Here is a 16,849-nt window from a genome sequence, read left to right as displayed (position 1 = left end):
CATCATTCATTCAACAAGTATTTATTCATGACTACAATGTGCTAGAACTTGCTTTCAGTGATGAGAATATGTTCGTGGAGCTTATATTCTAGAAGGGAGAGAAGGAATAATACTAAGGCAGGATAGAAGGATAAAAGGGCAGGAAGTGAGATTTTAGGTGGGGTTGGGGTAGGGGGAGTGAAGGTCTTTTTGAGAAGGTGACCTGTGCAGAGACCTGGATACAGCAAGGAGTCAGGTGTGCAAAGTGTGGTGGAGGCTGGGGAGGGCTTTCCTAGCAAAAGGAACGGTATATATAAAGACTCAGAAACAAGAGTATGTTTGCATGTTGCCAGAAGAGCAAGGTCAAGATGGCTGGAAGGAAATGAGGAAGGGATAGGGGTGGCAGGAAAGCCAGCGGCCAGATCACATAGAATCTTATAAAGACTTATTATGCAAAATTTTATTATAACAGTGGTGGAAATCCATTAGAAGGTTGGGGGCAAGGGAGTGATGTGTTTTATTTACAATTTTAAAGGACAATTCTGGCTGACTTATGGAGAATAGACAGGAGAGGGGTAAGAAAGCAGAAGGGAGGTGGGCTAGGGGTCAAGTTCATAGAGCCCAGTGTTGTACAGAGCCCAAAGGGTTACAACGGGGATCACAGACCTGGGTGGACACATGGTGTTTTTGGAAGGTATTTCCAGCAAGATGCATGAGGAAGATTAAGAAGAGAAGCCAATCTGATTCCCAAATCATATATGGTAGTTGAATAAATAGAGAAATTATTTTAGATCCAAATAGGAGCCCTAAGAATGGACTAACAAGTGGTAGTGAAATAACCTTGAGTTGTGAACTGCTGACCAAGAGCAAGGGAAGATGCTATGTAGCTTCTGAGCAATGGAGCAGTTATCCTGGCCCCGGGGGACCAGCTGTCATTGCTGCAAACATCAGCTCAGTGCCAGGGAGGGAAGGGGGAGTGTGGATGTGCAGGAATGTGCATGCATGTGCAAGTTTGGGATGGAATGGTGTGAAGGGGAGGACAGAGACAGTAAGAAGCTAAGATAGAAGCGAAGCAGCAACTCCCAAGCATTCAGTGAACATGGGAACTCAGGAGGGGACTCTGGACTTAGGACTGCTCTGCTCTCTCCCTTTAGAAGCTGTAGGCCACCACGAGTGAGGGAGAGAAAAGGCAGATGGGCTTCTAAAACGGAGGCCTTCTCAGAGCATGAGAAGGGAGGAGGGCAGAGAAGTGGGCATGGCATCAAGCCCTGGAAGAAATCCAGACACATGAAGAATACGTTTCTACAATGGAGGAGGAGAGGGAAAGGGGCAGAGGTGGAATGCTTCCCATGCACATTACTCTTTTTTTATTTTTTTCAATTTGAGTACAGTTGACACACGATATTACATAAGTTTCAGGTGTACAACACAGTGATTCAACTTCTCTATACGCTATGCTGCGCTCACAAGTGTAGCTCCCATCTGTCCCACACAGTGCTATTACAACATCATTGACTACATTCCCTGTGCTGTGCCTTTCATCCCTGTGGTTTGTTCTAAAACTGGAAGCCTGTATCCTCTGCTCCCCTTCACTTCTTATTTTGGATTCTGCTTTCACTGAAGGAGACCATGGCTCTGAGAAGATCAAAACACGTCAGCGAACATGATGTTTAATCCAGCCCGGAAGTGAGTAAGGAATGACCAAGAAAGTCAGCGAAGCGAGAGGCAAGAAAAGGCAAACTCAGCCGACCGCCTGGGGTGTCAACAGGCAGGCTTCCGCAGCCAGCGGATGGAAAAGGGAAGGAAGGATGTAGAATGAACCTGAGTCACGGACACTCTCATTAAAGTTAAATACGATGCCCCCCATGCGGTCCTACTCTGGGTACCCTTGAGAAAATATTCCTCACACACTTTGAACAGCTTGAGTGTCTCTTATAAATGGCTCAGCCCTGGGGCTCAGCCCGTGCCAAAGCAACAAATTGTATGCTCTGTCAGACAAGTCTGCAGTGGCTGAGAGAAGAGTAATTATGATCTGTGAATCCCGATGACACACATAACACCCCGATCTATATTTAATAATAGCAAAAAGCGTTTGCATTAACAGCTATTAGGCAATGCACTCTTGGAGAGAGGTCTCCTTCTTTGCAGCAATAAAGCACAATAAAAATATGAAAACAAGTCTTTGTGAATTTTAGAGTGATTTCCCATTAAGAGGTTCTCACAGCATCGTAAATTATCAGTTGGCGGCTGGGGAGGTTGGGAGAAATCTTCAAATCCCAAAGTGAAATCGAGGGGATGAAATTCTAAATATGGTCTGCCTGTTTCCCCCAGGCTTCTAGCAACTGCAATGGTAGTTTCTGTGGAAGAAATACTGTTCCCTTTGCGTATTTCAAATGCCCGATCTTGTTGTCTAAATATTCACACTTCCTAATGTTTACTTCCTAAATGTTTACTTCCTAAACATTTCTGGATGCTGCCTCCACTTTCCCTGCTCTGCTGTTGTCATTTGGGGGGTTCAGGCCCCTGCCTTCTCAGGTGGGAATGGAGAAAGCACAGCCTCCCAGCTCCCCTTCCCCCACCCCTCCGGGGCACCACCTTCAGGCTCCAGGCTCCTTCGGGCTTATGTCTCTCCCCTGTGGTGGAGGGGAGTAACCATTTCTGAGGATATAAAGTCCCCACTTCCAGTTCCTTCTGCCTTCATCTTTGACACTCCTGATGCATCACTTTTTGTGAGTCTGCACAGCTTGTAATTTCCCATACACACCATCCTGATGCTCAATTTGTCCCCTCTGCCTAAAATTCTTTCCTTCCTCCGGCATCTTTCTTACCCCCTTGGCCTCCGTGTGTTCCCACAATGCTCTGCTCATCCACTGTGGCTATCACACAGGTGTCATTATTGTCTGCCCTCATATCACCCTCCCTCCCTGGACCATGCCTTATGGCCTTTACTGTCCTACTCAGTTCCTGACCCATATTTCTCAACTAACAAATCTGCATGTATTAAATATAGATCATTTATCACCCACATTGCTTATCTGACAATTAGTTCCACAGTCTCTCGTATTACTGTTATTTAACTTTTGATGTGCCTTGTGTACTGTCACCTCCCATCAAGAATCTATATTCTTAAAGGAAGAGGCTTCTGAATTCCCCACAGGACAGTGCCTGCCACATATTTATAACAGGTATTTATTCATTCCTGAGTAGTAATAGAGTGTGATGGTTACTGACATGAGCACAAGTACCTGCCTGGCTTTAGATCTTAGCATTATTATTCATTAGTTCAATGAATGTAGAAAGGTTACTTAACCACTCTGCCTCAATTTTCTTTTCTGTAAAATGGGAAGAATCATAATACTGATTTTATTTTATTTTACTTAAATGTTTATTTATTTATTTTGAGAGAGAGTAAGCAGGGAAGGGGCAGAGAGAGAGGGAGAGAGAGAATCCCAAGCAGGTTTGCACTGTCAGTACACAGCCCGATAAGAGGCTTGAACTACAAACTGTGAGATCACGACCTGAGTGGAGATGAAGAATTGGATGCTTAACCTACTGAGCCACCTAGGCGCTCCCATAATACCAACTTTAAAGGGTGACTAAGGGCCTCAAATGGTAGGCAAAGTGATTACATAGTAAGAACTCAGTATACAACAGACATTACTCCACTGAGTTTATTGGTGAAACTATACTCTGGGCAAATCCTGCCTCTCAGCCTGTCACATGTTTCTCTGCTCTCTACTCCCTGCCCTCAGCAGCCTCCCAGCCTTCTCCTTTACCAACACCTCTTATATCTAATTTGAATTTTAGAGATCTCTTTGGAGTAATCTCCAACCACCTCATCTGCTTCTAGTCCCCATCCATATCTTCCAGAATTTCAGACCCTTCACCAAAGAGTCCCCATCAACCCATTAAGTGTGCTGCCTCCAGGCTGCCTTTCCCTCCCCTCCATATTACAGCAACTTGGCTCTCCCTCCCTGTGGACAGAGGATGGCCTGGAGTGGCAGAAAATGGGTTGCAGTTCCCAGACTAAGACCATGTCTGGCGTGCATTTGATTTTGTTTTTACATGAATAGCTAGGTTAGTCTGGGAGTGAAGCAGTATGCTCTGAAATTTCAATTCATGGACTGTCTCTACCAATCTTTAGCTGAAAGATTCACTTAGCCACTTAATTTCTTAGGAGCAGTTGATACCTATTTCATGGGCATGAAAAACTAAGGTAAGGTTAGTAATGCAATTGCTTTTCAAGGAGAAAATCTTAGAATATCAAAGAAAGAAAAAAGTTAAGTAACAACTGCATTTTGATTTAAGAGCCTAGAGGTTGGAATGATGTCTAGTTAACTTTGTAGACATGAAACACATGCCATGTACCTGAGAAATTTAGAAGTAACAACCTGGTGTATTATTTTTCAAGTGTTAACAGGTTGGGGAAGAAAGCACTTTTCTACAGTTTTTCACTTACCTCTGCAAAAACAAAGGGTGCATCAAACTGGAAGCAAATATGACCATGCTTAATGGCTTGAACAGAGGCTGGACCACACCGATACATCCCTGCATCACACAGAGGAAGGGAAGTATGAGTTTGTCATCTTCAATTCTGTCCAGACGCAGATAACAGGCTCTGTAGAGGCAAGTGTTCCCAACTTCATTGCTGAATTAGCCCAAATGCTTCCCATGGTCAGAGAGGGCAAATGACCAACAAGTGTAATCAAGATGGCTTTGTTGGAAATGCCTCCTCAAAAAAAAAAAAAAATTGAAGCCATGAGAAGCATACAGGGCATCACTATTTCTGTGTCTGTTCTTCCACCTACAACACATACTCAAGTGTGTTTGTACCGAGCTGTTTGCCTACATAGGATTGATCCTTTTACAACCAACTGGTGTTTGGAATGTTGGAAAGGGTAATGTGTCCCTAGTGGTTGTGTTGTTATTTGTTTTGATTCTTGGTTTTTGGTTTTGGACATTATAGACATATGTCAAGTGTTAAATAGGGAAATTTGGACATTAACCACACATGTTGATCAATGCCCAACATGCATTCAGGAAGTTAGTAGGTATATGAATACTTTGATAAAGTTCCTTATTTTAACCAGCTAACTCTAGTTAATAAGAAATTAACTGCCATTAGTCATTTCTGATGTCTCCTCATGATATATAATCCAGAACACCAGAAAGTGTTGAACATTCTTCCTCAAAATCCAGCATAAATAAAGCATAAGAGACTCTTATGAATAAGTAATGAATGTTTATGGATATATATGTATATATACATACGTCAATATCTCATATCAACACCTGAGGAAGTAAACATAATGTCCCCAGGCCACTGATGTTTATCATCATATTAAAGAGAAATGGAGGCTTATGATGTGATTTTATAAAAGTCTGGGGGAGGTCACAGCTGCCGCTCATTGCTTAGCATAGCCTGTAAGTTAGATGACAAATACATACTTAAGTTTTGGAAGAAATCAAACAACATAAAAAGAAATCAGGTTCTGGGAAAACAACAATTTAAAGGATGATCTGTAACTATTTTTTGAGTTCCTTATTTTCTCTACTGCCTTATATCTTATAACTGTATATCACAGAGGGCTGAGATATATTTTAGAGCCTAGCAAAAATGCTTACACAGATATATTTTTTCTCTTGTCTTCAAAACTGCTTATCAAAGCAAGAGTAGATGAATTATATATGTTAAGTTTTGTGCTTTTTAAAAAAAAATTTTTTTTTACCAGTTATAGAATAATCAGGGGAAAGCCGGCCATTGAAAGGAAATTAAACCTGATTGACAGGCAGCTAATACTGTACATGTGCCCAGGAAGCACACTTTTGATGTTGGTTCCCAAAGGGAGTGTTTCCCACACATCAAAAGCAATCCTAACGGCAAAATAAAGATGGCAGTGAAACAAGTTCCCTGAGGGAAGATGCAGTTTTACCATCACTGTTTTCCTGGGGGGTGCTGTCCACGGCTTGCCAACCTCCAAATCCAACAGGAAGATCAGACCTTGTCATCCAGGCTTCATTCCAGCAGTGGTAGTTCCTGAGAAAACACCACTCTGGTGAGATTAAACTTCCCATCCCATTTAATAAGAATTTGACCAAAACTCCTGCAAATATGCTATATACAAATTGCTGGAATGTCTTAAACCAAATTGAAGACTCCGAGAGGTATTCTGGCCTTGAGTTTGCTGGGAAGATGCATTCCCACTGGCACCATGGGAGGGCACCAGGTATCTGAACATGGCTCTTTCCCTCTAATATCAGTTTCAAGACCACCCAGAGCATTAAACAGGTTTTTTTTAATATTTATTTTTGAGAGAGAGAGAGAGAGAGAGAGAGAGAGAGAGAGAGAGAGAGAGAAAGAGAGCATGCATGCATGGGGGAGGGACAGAGAGAGAGACACACACAGAATCCAAAGCAGGCTCTGTGTTGATAGCACAGAGCCTGACGCAGGGCTCGATCTCATGAACCATGAGATCATGACCTGAGCTGAAATCAAGAGTCTAATACTTAACAGCCTGAGCCATCCAGGCACCCTAAACAGTTTTGATCTTAACCACTGTCTGCTTTAATGAAACAGAAAGCACTATGTGCTAAACGGGTAGAAAAGAAAAGTTAATTGAAATAGAAATACATATATGTTTGAATTTCTTTTATATTTATATTTATGCATATTAGATTTATAAAAAGAATATTTCCTGTAACAATTAAGCAATAAAATGCTTGTGTTTATGGGCTTAGGCCATTGCCATAGAAACTATAACATTAACTCCTGATTATAATTGTCTCAAATTTGTGGTAAATTTCCATTTGGTGTCCAACAAGAATAAAAAGATGTCAGAACAAGTATCTCTTTACCCTTTATCAAAGGTGGTCAGTGTACGAGCTGAGGGTCATGCAAAACTTTTCAGAACTTCGCATGTGACCCTTAAGACAAAAGCATGGAATAAAATGGTATCACGAATTATATTATTATGTCCTTGGAAAGACCTGAAATTATATGACAGTATAGAAAAAAATGAGAGCACGTTAACCCGTCTGTGCTATAGAAAATATTCATATAGTAATAACAATTTAACGGTGGGGTGAGGTAGTTCTCGCAGTCTTTGTTTATAGCACTGTTGAATTTCAAATCCAACTACAGTTATCTTTTGCCTAAATGTCCTTCAATGTCAGGAATTCGGACATGTTCCCATCTCTGAGTTCAGCTCATCTTTGGTTGGCTCAAGTCAGAGTTATTAATTTAACGATGTGCCCTTTATGTACCAGACTAGGTGCTGGGGATGTGTCGATGACCAACACCTAGGTTCTGGCCCATAAAGACCCTCATGATCCAGGAGGAGTGACGAACAGGTAAACCAATTTTCTGTGAGGCTTAAACAAGATAATGCACATAAAGCACTTAGAACAGGGCCTGGAATACAATAAGTGCCCCAAAATAGTTAAGCCTCAGACTTTTAAAAATAATTAGTAGCAGTGGTTTTAACTACAGTGGAAATTGGTTTGGGATGCACTGAGGTCTCAGTGGGGCAACTCTCAGGGTGTGAAGAAAAGCTTCACAGCAGGAGTGATATTTGAGCTAAGTCCTGAAAAATGTGGGAGTTTAGAAAGTCAAGAGATGAAAGAACAAAATTGTGGAGGCATGAAATAGCCCACACGGCATGTCTGGGGGACTGCACACTGTTGTGGCATGAGGGCGCCATGCTCCCATCTCTGTGTGCATGGGGGAAGGAGGGGTGGGAGACAAGCATGGGCAGGAAGTCACAAAACTGACAAATAGCATAGCACTCACTGTGTGCCAGGCACTGTTGTCAAACTTTTATGTTCATTGGGACATCTGATGATCCCATACCCTATTAGAAAGTTACTATTATTCTTAACTCCAGTGTGCATGGGAGAAAACTGGAACACAGAGAGGTTAAGAATCTTACCTGAGGTCACACAGCTGGTTAGCTGTAGAGCTCTAGGGCCCATGCTCTTAAACCATGAGCTATGCCATAGGGGAGGATGAGACTGTGAGATCCTTTTATCACAAATCAAATAATTGAGCTCTATTCTTGGGCAAGTTAAATTTGCAGATCTGTCTTTGTGGAAGGTGGGTGGGGTGGCAGGATGGGTGACAGACCTGAGGTGGCCTCCATCCCTTGGGAGGGCAGGGAGCCATGGGCGGGTACTGCCGACAGGCTTGTGGTGGTGAGGGAGATGGACGAAAGAAGAAAGACTTTCGTGTTTCCAGGGAGTATGCTGGCTCCATTTACCAAGACTGAATGAAGGAGGAAGAGAAGACGGTTTGTGTTGGGATGTGTACTGGGTGGGTGACAAATTCAATTTTGGATGTGATGAACTCAGGTGCTCATGAGAAACCCAGGAAGTGAAATCCTAGAGACATTTTTCCGTGCACAAGTGACACTCGGGATTGGACAAGTTATTGGTGTCTGCACTGCTGGTGGAGGAGAGTGAGGACAGAGCCAGAGGAGGGGAACACAGGGAGCACAGGTTTCTCCCCTCAGAGTGATCTAGGTTGTGAAGATAGGGCAGTGGCTAGAAGGTAATGCAACACAGGGAGGATTGTTTGGGTGATTTTCACATTAGAAGAGATTGTTGTGCCTACAGAGGAGGAACAAGTGGACAGGAAGCTGGAACAGAGAATAGGAGATGGAATAAAAGATGGGAATACAAAGAGCACAGGAGGATGAGGTGGAGAGCCAGACCATGCATGGGTGTGGAGGCATTGTCCACAGGGGGAGGGAGATGTAGATGTAGGTCAAGGTCAAGGTGTGGAGGTGTTGGACAGGCACATGAGGTTGGTTCCCACTTGAGAGCCTGCATCTTTGCACTAAAGCTGGAAGGAAGGTCACTGTGAGCTTAAACACGACTGCTCACCTCCCTTCAGAACAGTGAAAGTGCATCATTAGGCAGAGAGATACAGAGAAACAGCAATGAAACATTTGCAAAATCCCAAATGGACATAGTCCTGCTTCCTACACAATCCGTGTGGGCAATCTGTGTTTAGCAATCCTGGCTCTTGCTAAGATTCCACTGTTACACCACTACCCTAGATTAATAGATGCCAGAATCTCCTTATTTAAATTCAAATACCCTGAGCCAGGTTAGCCTTGAACAAGATAAGCATGCTTTGAGTTTCAGATCTCAGATAAGGAACTGAGGTTGGGGCTGGGCCTTAGACAGTGGGTGGTAAGCCAATGGCTGTGCTCCCAGGCCAGCCATGAACAGAGTGGGAGGGTGCTACCTCCGAAGCCATGGGGCTTTTTTTAAATCATGCCATTCTCTCTGCTGAAGAATAGCCAGGGAGAACTCATGCCATGAGAGTTCCCTTTGGGCTGGATGTTAAGTATTTCTGGTTACACATGCTTGTCTTTGATTTCAAGGTCCCCCGTGAAAGGGACTAATATTTACAGACATTTCTGAATTCCATTTCCTTGCTCTGCAGGTTGGGAAATACATATGCTTCCTGAAAGGTTACTTTAAAGTTTCTTTATCTAGATCTGTCATGGTCTTTCTGTTTTCATCTTGTAATTTCATTATGCATTCGTAACATGAGTGATTCACTTCTGGGTTTCTGTCTGGTTCACCGTCGCATTCCCAGCACTAAAGCTAGCCCTTAGGAATTGCTTGGTTGAAAAGCAAGGACAACCTTTAGTAAGTGTAGGACATCTCCAAGGCAGGTGTAATTAAACTCTTGTTTGTTTGTTAGCTATTAAGATTCACGGTTTTATATTTTCTCAGAGGCTTCATTTGAAACCTGACTTCTCACTCTACAATCAGAATGCACAGTGTCACTTTAAAGGTAAAAGAAAATTATAAACCTTCAAAGTGATCTACTTTTCTTGTTGCCGGTTTCTAAAGAAGTGGTGTGGAAATTAAAATAAAGCCCTCATTTCATTGAGAGCTATTTAATCAAGTTGAAAATAACTTTTTTGAGGGAGAATAACGATGGGGGTGACAAGTGACAAGTGCTTTATGTTACTTTTTGTCTGTTTCCTGCAGTGACAGCTAGTGATTTCTAGAACTTCTTTCAAGGATGCTAATAACTCAGCAGAATTGGTACAAAGGACCCACAGAATCTTCACCAAAGGCAGATCCTCACTGGAAAAATAGCATCATGCATTGCTGAGGGACCTTCAGAGGGACTGTCATAGCATTGGTTTAGTTTATCCCTTCAGTAAACCCCTTTCCTTGGAATTTATATGCACCAAATAATCTTTGCATAGGTGCAAAGACAAATATATCTGAATGTTCATCCTTGTGTAATTTGCAAGAAGAAAAATCAGAAACAGCCTAACTGTCCAATATGTGATTGTTTTGAAATACGAAACAGAATTTATTTAGCCACAGAAATGCAGATCTACATTTATTAGGCAGGATAGATACTTATGGCATATTAAGTGTTAAAAATCATACTCCAGAACACACACAGTGTATGTGTTCATTGTACATGTAGATATGCGTGGAAGGCAGAATTTTAAATGACCTTCACTCTTGTATAATTTCCTCCCCTTGAAAGTGGGTGAAATCTATGAATAGAATGGTGTATCACGCCTGTGATTATGTTACTTTATGTGGCAAAGAGGATTTTGCATATGTAATTAAGGTAATTAATCTGTTGACTCTGAGTTAATTAAAAGGGAGATATCAGGGTGGGCCTGACCTAATCAGGTAAACTCTTTAAATCTGGGTGTAGAGGTCAGGGACAGAGAAAGGTGGAGACCTGAAGCAGCAGAGACATTCTCCTACTAGCCTTGTAAAAGATGGAAGCTTCCATGAGTTCTACAGCTGCAAGGAACTGAATCTTTACAAGAAACTAAAAGGGCTTCAAAGAGAGCCCGGAATATCACATGGGACCACGGCCCCAGCTAACGCTTTGATTGCCTTTACTTGGGACCTTGAGCAGAGGACCCAGTTAACCTGGCCCAAACTCCTGACCCAGATAAACTGAAAATAAACTTGTGTTGTTTTAGGCTGCTAAGTTTTTTGTAATTTGTCATGCAGCAATAAAAAAATGAATATGATATGCAAAGAGACATATCAAAGGATACTTAAGGAGATACTGGAAATTTTCTGAGCAGTTAGAATATGGATGACTGACTTCTGTATGATTTTTTCAGCAATGTTTGAAATTTTTATAATAAACATGCACTAGTACCCCCTCCAAAAAAAAAAATCTAAGTGCACAGTTCAAAATTTGCTCTGGTTCTAACCACTGGCTCAGGTCATATCTACAGTTTCTAGAGCCCATGGGATGTTGAAGACATAGAGAACACAGCTGAGATCCAGATGGGCTTTGGGGCTCTGTGTTCTAGATGTTCAAAGACAATGAAGTGGATAATTTAACAAGGAGAACTTTACCGCCTTTAACTTGGCTAACTGCTTAAACACTCCACAGGGTCATCTCATTTACAATCTGTCCAGGAAGTTTTCCCTAAAAGGGAAGAAAGAGCTGTGGGCTTGTAACCCTGTTTTTGCAGCTTTATTATGGTTCAAGGGAAGGTACAAACAGGATCGAGAGAAAGCCCTCGAGGAGATGTGTTGGACCAACTTCAAGTGTAAACCAAATATTTGAATTCTTTTATTTTAAAAATGACAGGGGGTGGAAGAAAGATACTTATCTATCTTGCAAATTGTGTATTTGTAGCAGATGGGCACAGCCCCACTTCCCTGGCTCATTTGTTATACTCTTAATCCAGGCAATGAGATTGGTGACAGAAATGACAGCACACCCTGAAATTGTTTAGATCTGGCCATTCCAATGGCGGTAGGCATGGGGTGGGGTGGGAATTGTTGAAAGAAGTAGGGACAAGTTGGTGGGTTCTGAGGCTTGTTTAACAAGACATTCCAAAGAGGAAATGAAAGCTTGGACCAAGAAAAAACTTGTCAGTTAGGAAAGGTAATGAAGCAAGACAACAAAAAGGAATTATTCAGAGAAAGGGAGGCATGCTGGAAGAATCTTTTATGGTGCTGGGAGCTGGGAGCTGGGAGCACTATCCTACTTCAGAATGCAGCTGTTCATAGTTAGGGGCTGTTGAAATACTAAAACCAGGAAGGGACATTTAAAATCTTTCTGGGGTTGTCATTCAAAGGTCAGAGGTCCAATCAGGGGGAGACCAGGCTAGTGTCACCCCCATCCCCCCAAAGAAACCAACTGCCCACCAAGAAAAAAGAGAAGTAATGAAGGTATTTGTTTTGCATGTCCTTTGCATTGGAGGGGTCCTCCAATGAGAAAGTAGTTTAAGCACAGTCTGATGTAGCATGAGAGATGCCATTAGAGGGGGGTTGAAGATGGGGGGTGGGCTTGGGAATGATCTGTAACTCCCAAAATGAAACTATGAGGTGCATTTATAGAAGAGGTGATGCTCAGAATAATTAATAACTGCTCAGAAACAGACATGAATCAACTGGAAGCTGCAACCAATCAGAAAGGACACTCAGCCTAAATACTGTATGTTCTTAGCAGTATGTACAGGATAAATGCCAGCTCAAATGTATTCAATTGGGTATACTGTACCATAGTACCTAAGAAGTTTGTTTCCATTTATGAAGTTTTCTGGGAGTGTGTCTTTCCTTAGTCCTGAGCCTTTCCACTCCCTTCTTAAGCTTCCAGGTACTGGTTTCTTGCATGTTTATTGAGAGCATTTTATAGCAGCTTTATTAATAATAATTTTTTTTTAAATTGGGGGATGATCACATAGATTTCTTTTTTTCTCTTCTTTTGATAGTGTCCCCTCTTTTTTTTTTTAGCGTTTATTTATTTTTGACAGAAAGAGAGACACAGAGCACGAGTGGGGAGGGGCAGAGAGAGAGAGGGAGATACAGAATCTGAAGCAGGCTCTGGGCTCTGAGCTGTCAGCACAGAGCCCGAAGTGGGGCTCGAGCTCAATAACCACAAGGTCATGATCTGAGCCAAAGTTGGGCACTTAACCAACTGAGCCTCCTGGGCACCTCTCTCTTTTTTTTTTTAAAAAGTTATTTATTTATTTATTTATTTAAAGCACACAAACATAGGAGTGGTAGAGACAGAGGGAAAGAGAGGATCCCAAGCAGGCTTCACTGCCAGAGCAGAGCCCAATGAGGGGCTTGAACTCACAAAATGCAAGATCATGACCTGAGCTGATGCTCAAATGACTGAGTAACCCAGGTGCCCTGATACCTTCCCCTGTTTTGATTATCTGTTTTACTTTTCTCATTGTGGCACCAGAAAAAGGGTAAGACAGAGAATAAAACTAAATTTGGCAAAAACAAAGCAAAAACAAAACAAACAAACAACTCTTAAAATGCTCAGGAAGTAGATGTCACCTGTCCATATGACCCGCATTTGCCATTACTTCTTAGCAGAAGGCTCTCTGTAACTCTTCTGGGTTCCCTGTGCTGGATTCAATTTGAACATAAGGCCCTGTCCACCTTTACTACTCTCTCTGGCATAGAAAATTAGGAATTGATATCCCATCTGAAAATGAAGAAAAAATTGGATTTTGAGAAGATTTGTTTTGGATAACTCTAATGTATAAAAAATGCCTATAATAAATCCTGCCCAAGTTTATCCATAATCATTGAAGGGATTTAAAAAAAATACAGCCAACAGTCTCAATAGGTACCAAAATTATCATTTTGCATTATAAAGCTCTTTATGAATATAAAATTCTAAGGTTGATAGCTCTTATTTATACAAGGTTTTCTAGAGGTCTTATTAATCATCAAAAGAAATTAATACATTCAATATAGCCTTTGTGGTGTATATTTTATTAGCTTCTTTTTTTAATGTTTATTGTTTACAGACAGAGAGAGACAGAGCATGAGCCGGGCAGGGGTAGAGAGAGAGGGAGAGACAGAATCAGAAGCAGGCTCCAGGCTCTGAACTGTCAGCACAGAGCCCGATGTGGGGCTCAAACTCACAAACCATGAGATCATGACCTGAACTGAAGTCCGACACTTAACCAACTGAGCCACCCAGAGGCCCCTATATTTTATTAGCTTCTAATTATGTAAAAACTGGTAAATATTGAATGGTATGTATGATGACTCTCTTAGGCAGAATTTATGAGTAACCAAAACATGATATTTTTCTTATTAATGAAAATATCTTAGTGCTTTCTATGTGATTTATCAGATGGCTCTCACTTTCTCTTGAATTTTAATTTTCTGAGATGTATTTGTAGTAGCCTTTGATTTTGTTTAACTTCTCAAACTCCCTCCTTGCTTTCTCTCAAGTGGATGCTGAGTATATTAGGGACTTCAGGCCCTCTTTGAAGATATTCTCTTATAGGACTATCATAGGAAAGGGAAGTCTACGGCAATGATTTTCAACCTTCAAAAAACAATGCCCCTTCCTAGTTTTAAAGCAAATATTTTATAACATTCCTTTATTATGCTGAAATTAAGTCCATAGATAGCTTTTTACACACAATTTCTAAAAGAGCAACATAATGCCCTATAATGTACAAAATAAATAGAGAAATAAAAGGATATACATAAAATAACACGTCTTTCAATAGGTATGTGTCAGGAAGATGATACTAGATACTAAAATATTCCTACAAAATGTAAAACTGTGAAGTAGTGTGGTAGACTCCTAATTTGAAATCACTTGTGTAGTGGTTAAAAATGTGCTCTAAGGAAACATTTCTAAAATGGTAGAGTAAGGACTTCCAAGAAAGTGCTCCTTCACAAAAACAATGAGAATACTAACAAACATGATGAAAGCCAACTTTTCCAGAACTCTGTGAATGAACTGAAGACTTACAACAATCTGAAGACTTAGTCAACAAAAACAAATGGATCTCATTAAGAATAGTGAGTTTTGTAGAATTTGAATTTGCCTTATTCCCACTCCCCCTCTCCAGAGCTCCATGGTAGTTATGAAAGTCAGCAGCTTCACAAATATGGTAGCTATAAAAAGTTCCAGCCTAGCAACCAATGAAGGGGAGAAAATGGGTTTGTAACTCCCTAAAAGCGCCATCTCCAAAGAATTGTCACTAACTTGTTTGGCAGTTTTCTGAAAATCTCCATTCCCAGGACTTCTTTTTATTTGATTTGATTCAGATTTCACTCTGTGAAAATTACATTATCCAAAGGATGTTTTTCACAAATAATTAGAAGCAACTGTTTAAAATCATGGTTGCATAAAGGGGTGACACCAATTGGTGATAATAAAAGGCTGGCTCCCTAATAAACTTAAAAGGAAACCCTAAGGACTGAAATGTTCACAGGGGGCTTTGAACAACTTTGACATACTCTTGAGAGTCTAGGTGGCCACACACATATGCAGGGCTGTGAGAATTCCCAAGAAAGCCCTAAGAGGGTTCTAAATTCTCATTTCTAGCTGATCTTGAGGTACTGTGCAAGCAGGAAGTAAAGGTGCCAGAAGAATTATAAATTTGCTGATGGAGTGTTGAAGACCTTCTTCCAACAAACAGAGAGCTCCTTAGTAAGACTGAGGCCTTGTTAGTTCAAGGTATTTAAAGAAATTTTTGTCCAACTGTTAACTGACCATTAAGCTAACCCAGCAGAGACATCTGTGGCCACACATGGTAAAGAATGGACACTTGACAGAATTAGTCTGGGAAAGTCATCAAACAAACAAACAGCAGCAGCAGCAACAACAACAACACAAACATCAACAACAGACTCTGGGGAGCAGGAAATCTGATTTACAGAGTTGTCACATTATGTTATTTAATGTCTAGTATTGTTGGGGCACCTGTTGGGTGGCTCAGTCGGTTAAACATCCAACTTGGGCTCAGGTCATGATCGCACAGTCCGTGAGTTCGAGCCCCACATCGGGCTCTGTGCTGATAGCTCGGAGCCTGGAGCCTGCTTCAGATTCTGTGTCTCCCTCTCTCTGACCCTCCCCTGTTCATGCTCTGTCTCTCTCTGTGTCAAAAATAAATAAACATTAAAAAAACGTCTAGTACTGTTTAAAAATGGAAGACATGCAAAGAAACAGAAAAGTATGGTCCATATACAGAAAAACAAACAAACAAAAACAATCAAGAGAAACTGTCACTGGGGCATCTGGGTATCAGTTGAGTGTCTGACTTGGGCTCAGGTCATGATCTCACTGCTTGTGAATTAGAGTTCCGTGCTGGACTCTGTGCTGGCAGCTCAGGGCCTGGAGCCTGTTTTGGACCCTGTATCTCCATCTCTCTGCCACTCCCCCACTTATGCACACTCTCTCTCTCTCAAAAAGAAATAAACATTTAAAAAAATTAAAAATTAAGAGAAACTATCACCAAGGAAGCCAAGACATTGGGTTTACCAGACAAAAAGTTTAAGTTATAACAAACATGCTCAAATAACTAAAGAAAACCATGTGAATGATGTCTAATCAAATAGAGGATATCAATGAAAAAGATAACTATTATGAAAAGGAATCAAACAGAAATTCTGGAGCTGAAATATATAATAACTAGAATGAAAAATTCAAAAATTCACTAGTGGGTCTCCAAAGCAGATCTGAGTAGACACAAAGAAGAAAGAATAAGTGAACTTGAAGATAAGTCAGTTGAAACAACTAGTCTGAATAACAGAAGAAAAACTATGAAGAAAAATGAACAAAGCCCCAGATACATGTGGGATACCAGCAGGTGTACAAACATACTCATAGTGAAGGTCCCTGAAGAAAAGGAAAGAGAGAAAGGAGCAGAAAGAATATTTGAAAAAAATAACAGCTAAAACTTTCCAGATTTGATGAGACATTAATGTATATATCTGAGAAGTCAAAAAATCTCAAATAGGACAAACTCAAAGCTATATATATATATATATATATATATATATGTATATGTATATATATATTTATATGTATATATTTGTGTGTGTATACATACATTTATAGATAAACACACACACACACACACAC

The 16,849-nt window shown here is 41.0% G+C and overlaps 1 protein-coding gene across 1 annotated transcript in view; it reads right to left on the bottom strand.

The window, feature by feature from the left end:
* Window positions 1–16,849, bottom strand: part of F13A1 (coagulation factor XIII A chain) — a 163,846-nt gene that overhangs the window by 40,943 nt on the left and 106,054 nt on the right. The window contains exons 9-10 of the mRNA XM_047860279.1: window positions 5,913–6,016; window positions 4,439–4,527 (exon numbers count right to left, since the gene is read on the bottom strand). Coding sequence (XP_047716235.1) covers window positions 4,439–4,527; window positions 5,913–6,016 — 193 coding nt within the window. The remainder of the gene's footprint in view (window positions 1–4,438; window positions 4,528–5,912; window positions 6,017–16,849) is intronic.

This window comes from Prionailurus viverrinus, chromosome B2 (genome assembly GCF_022837055.1).
Source record: "Prionailurus viverrinus isolate Anna chromosome B2, UM_Priviv_1.0, whole genome shotgun sequence".
In the NCBI taxonomy this organism is placed as follows: domain Eukaryota; kingdom Metazoa; phylum Chordata; class Mammalia; order Carnivora; family Felidae; genus Prionailurus; species Prionailurus viverrinus.
This window is presented reverse-complemented; position numbering and strand designations above follow the sequence as displayed.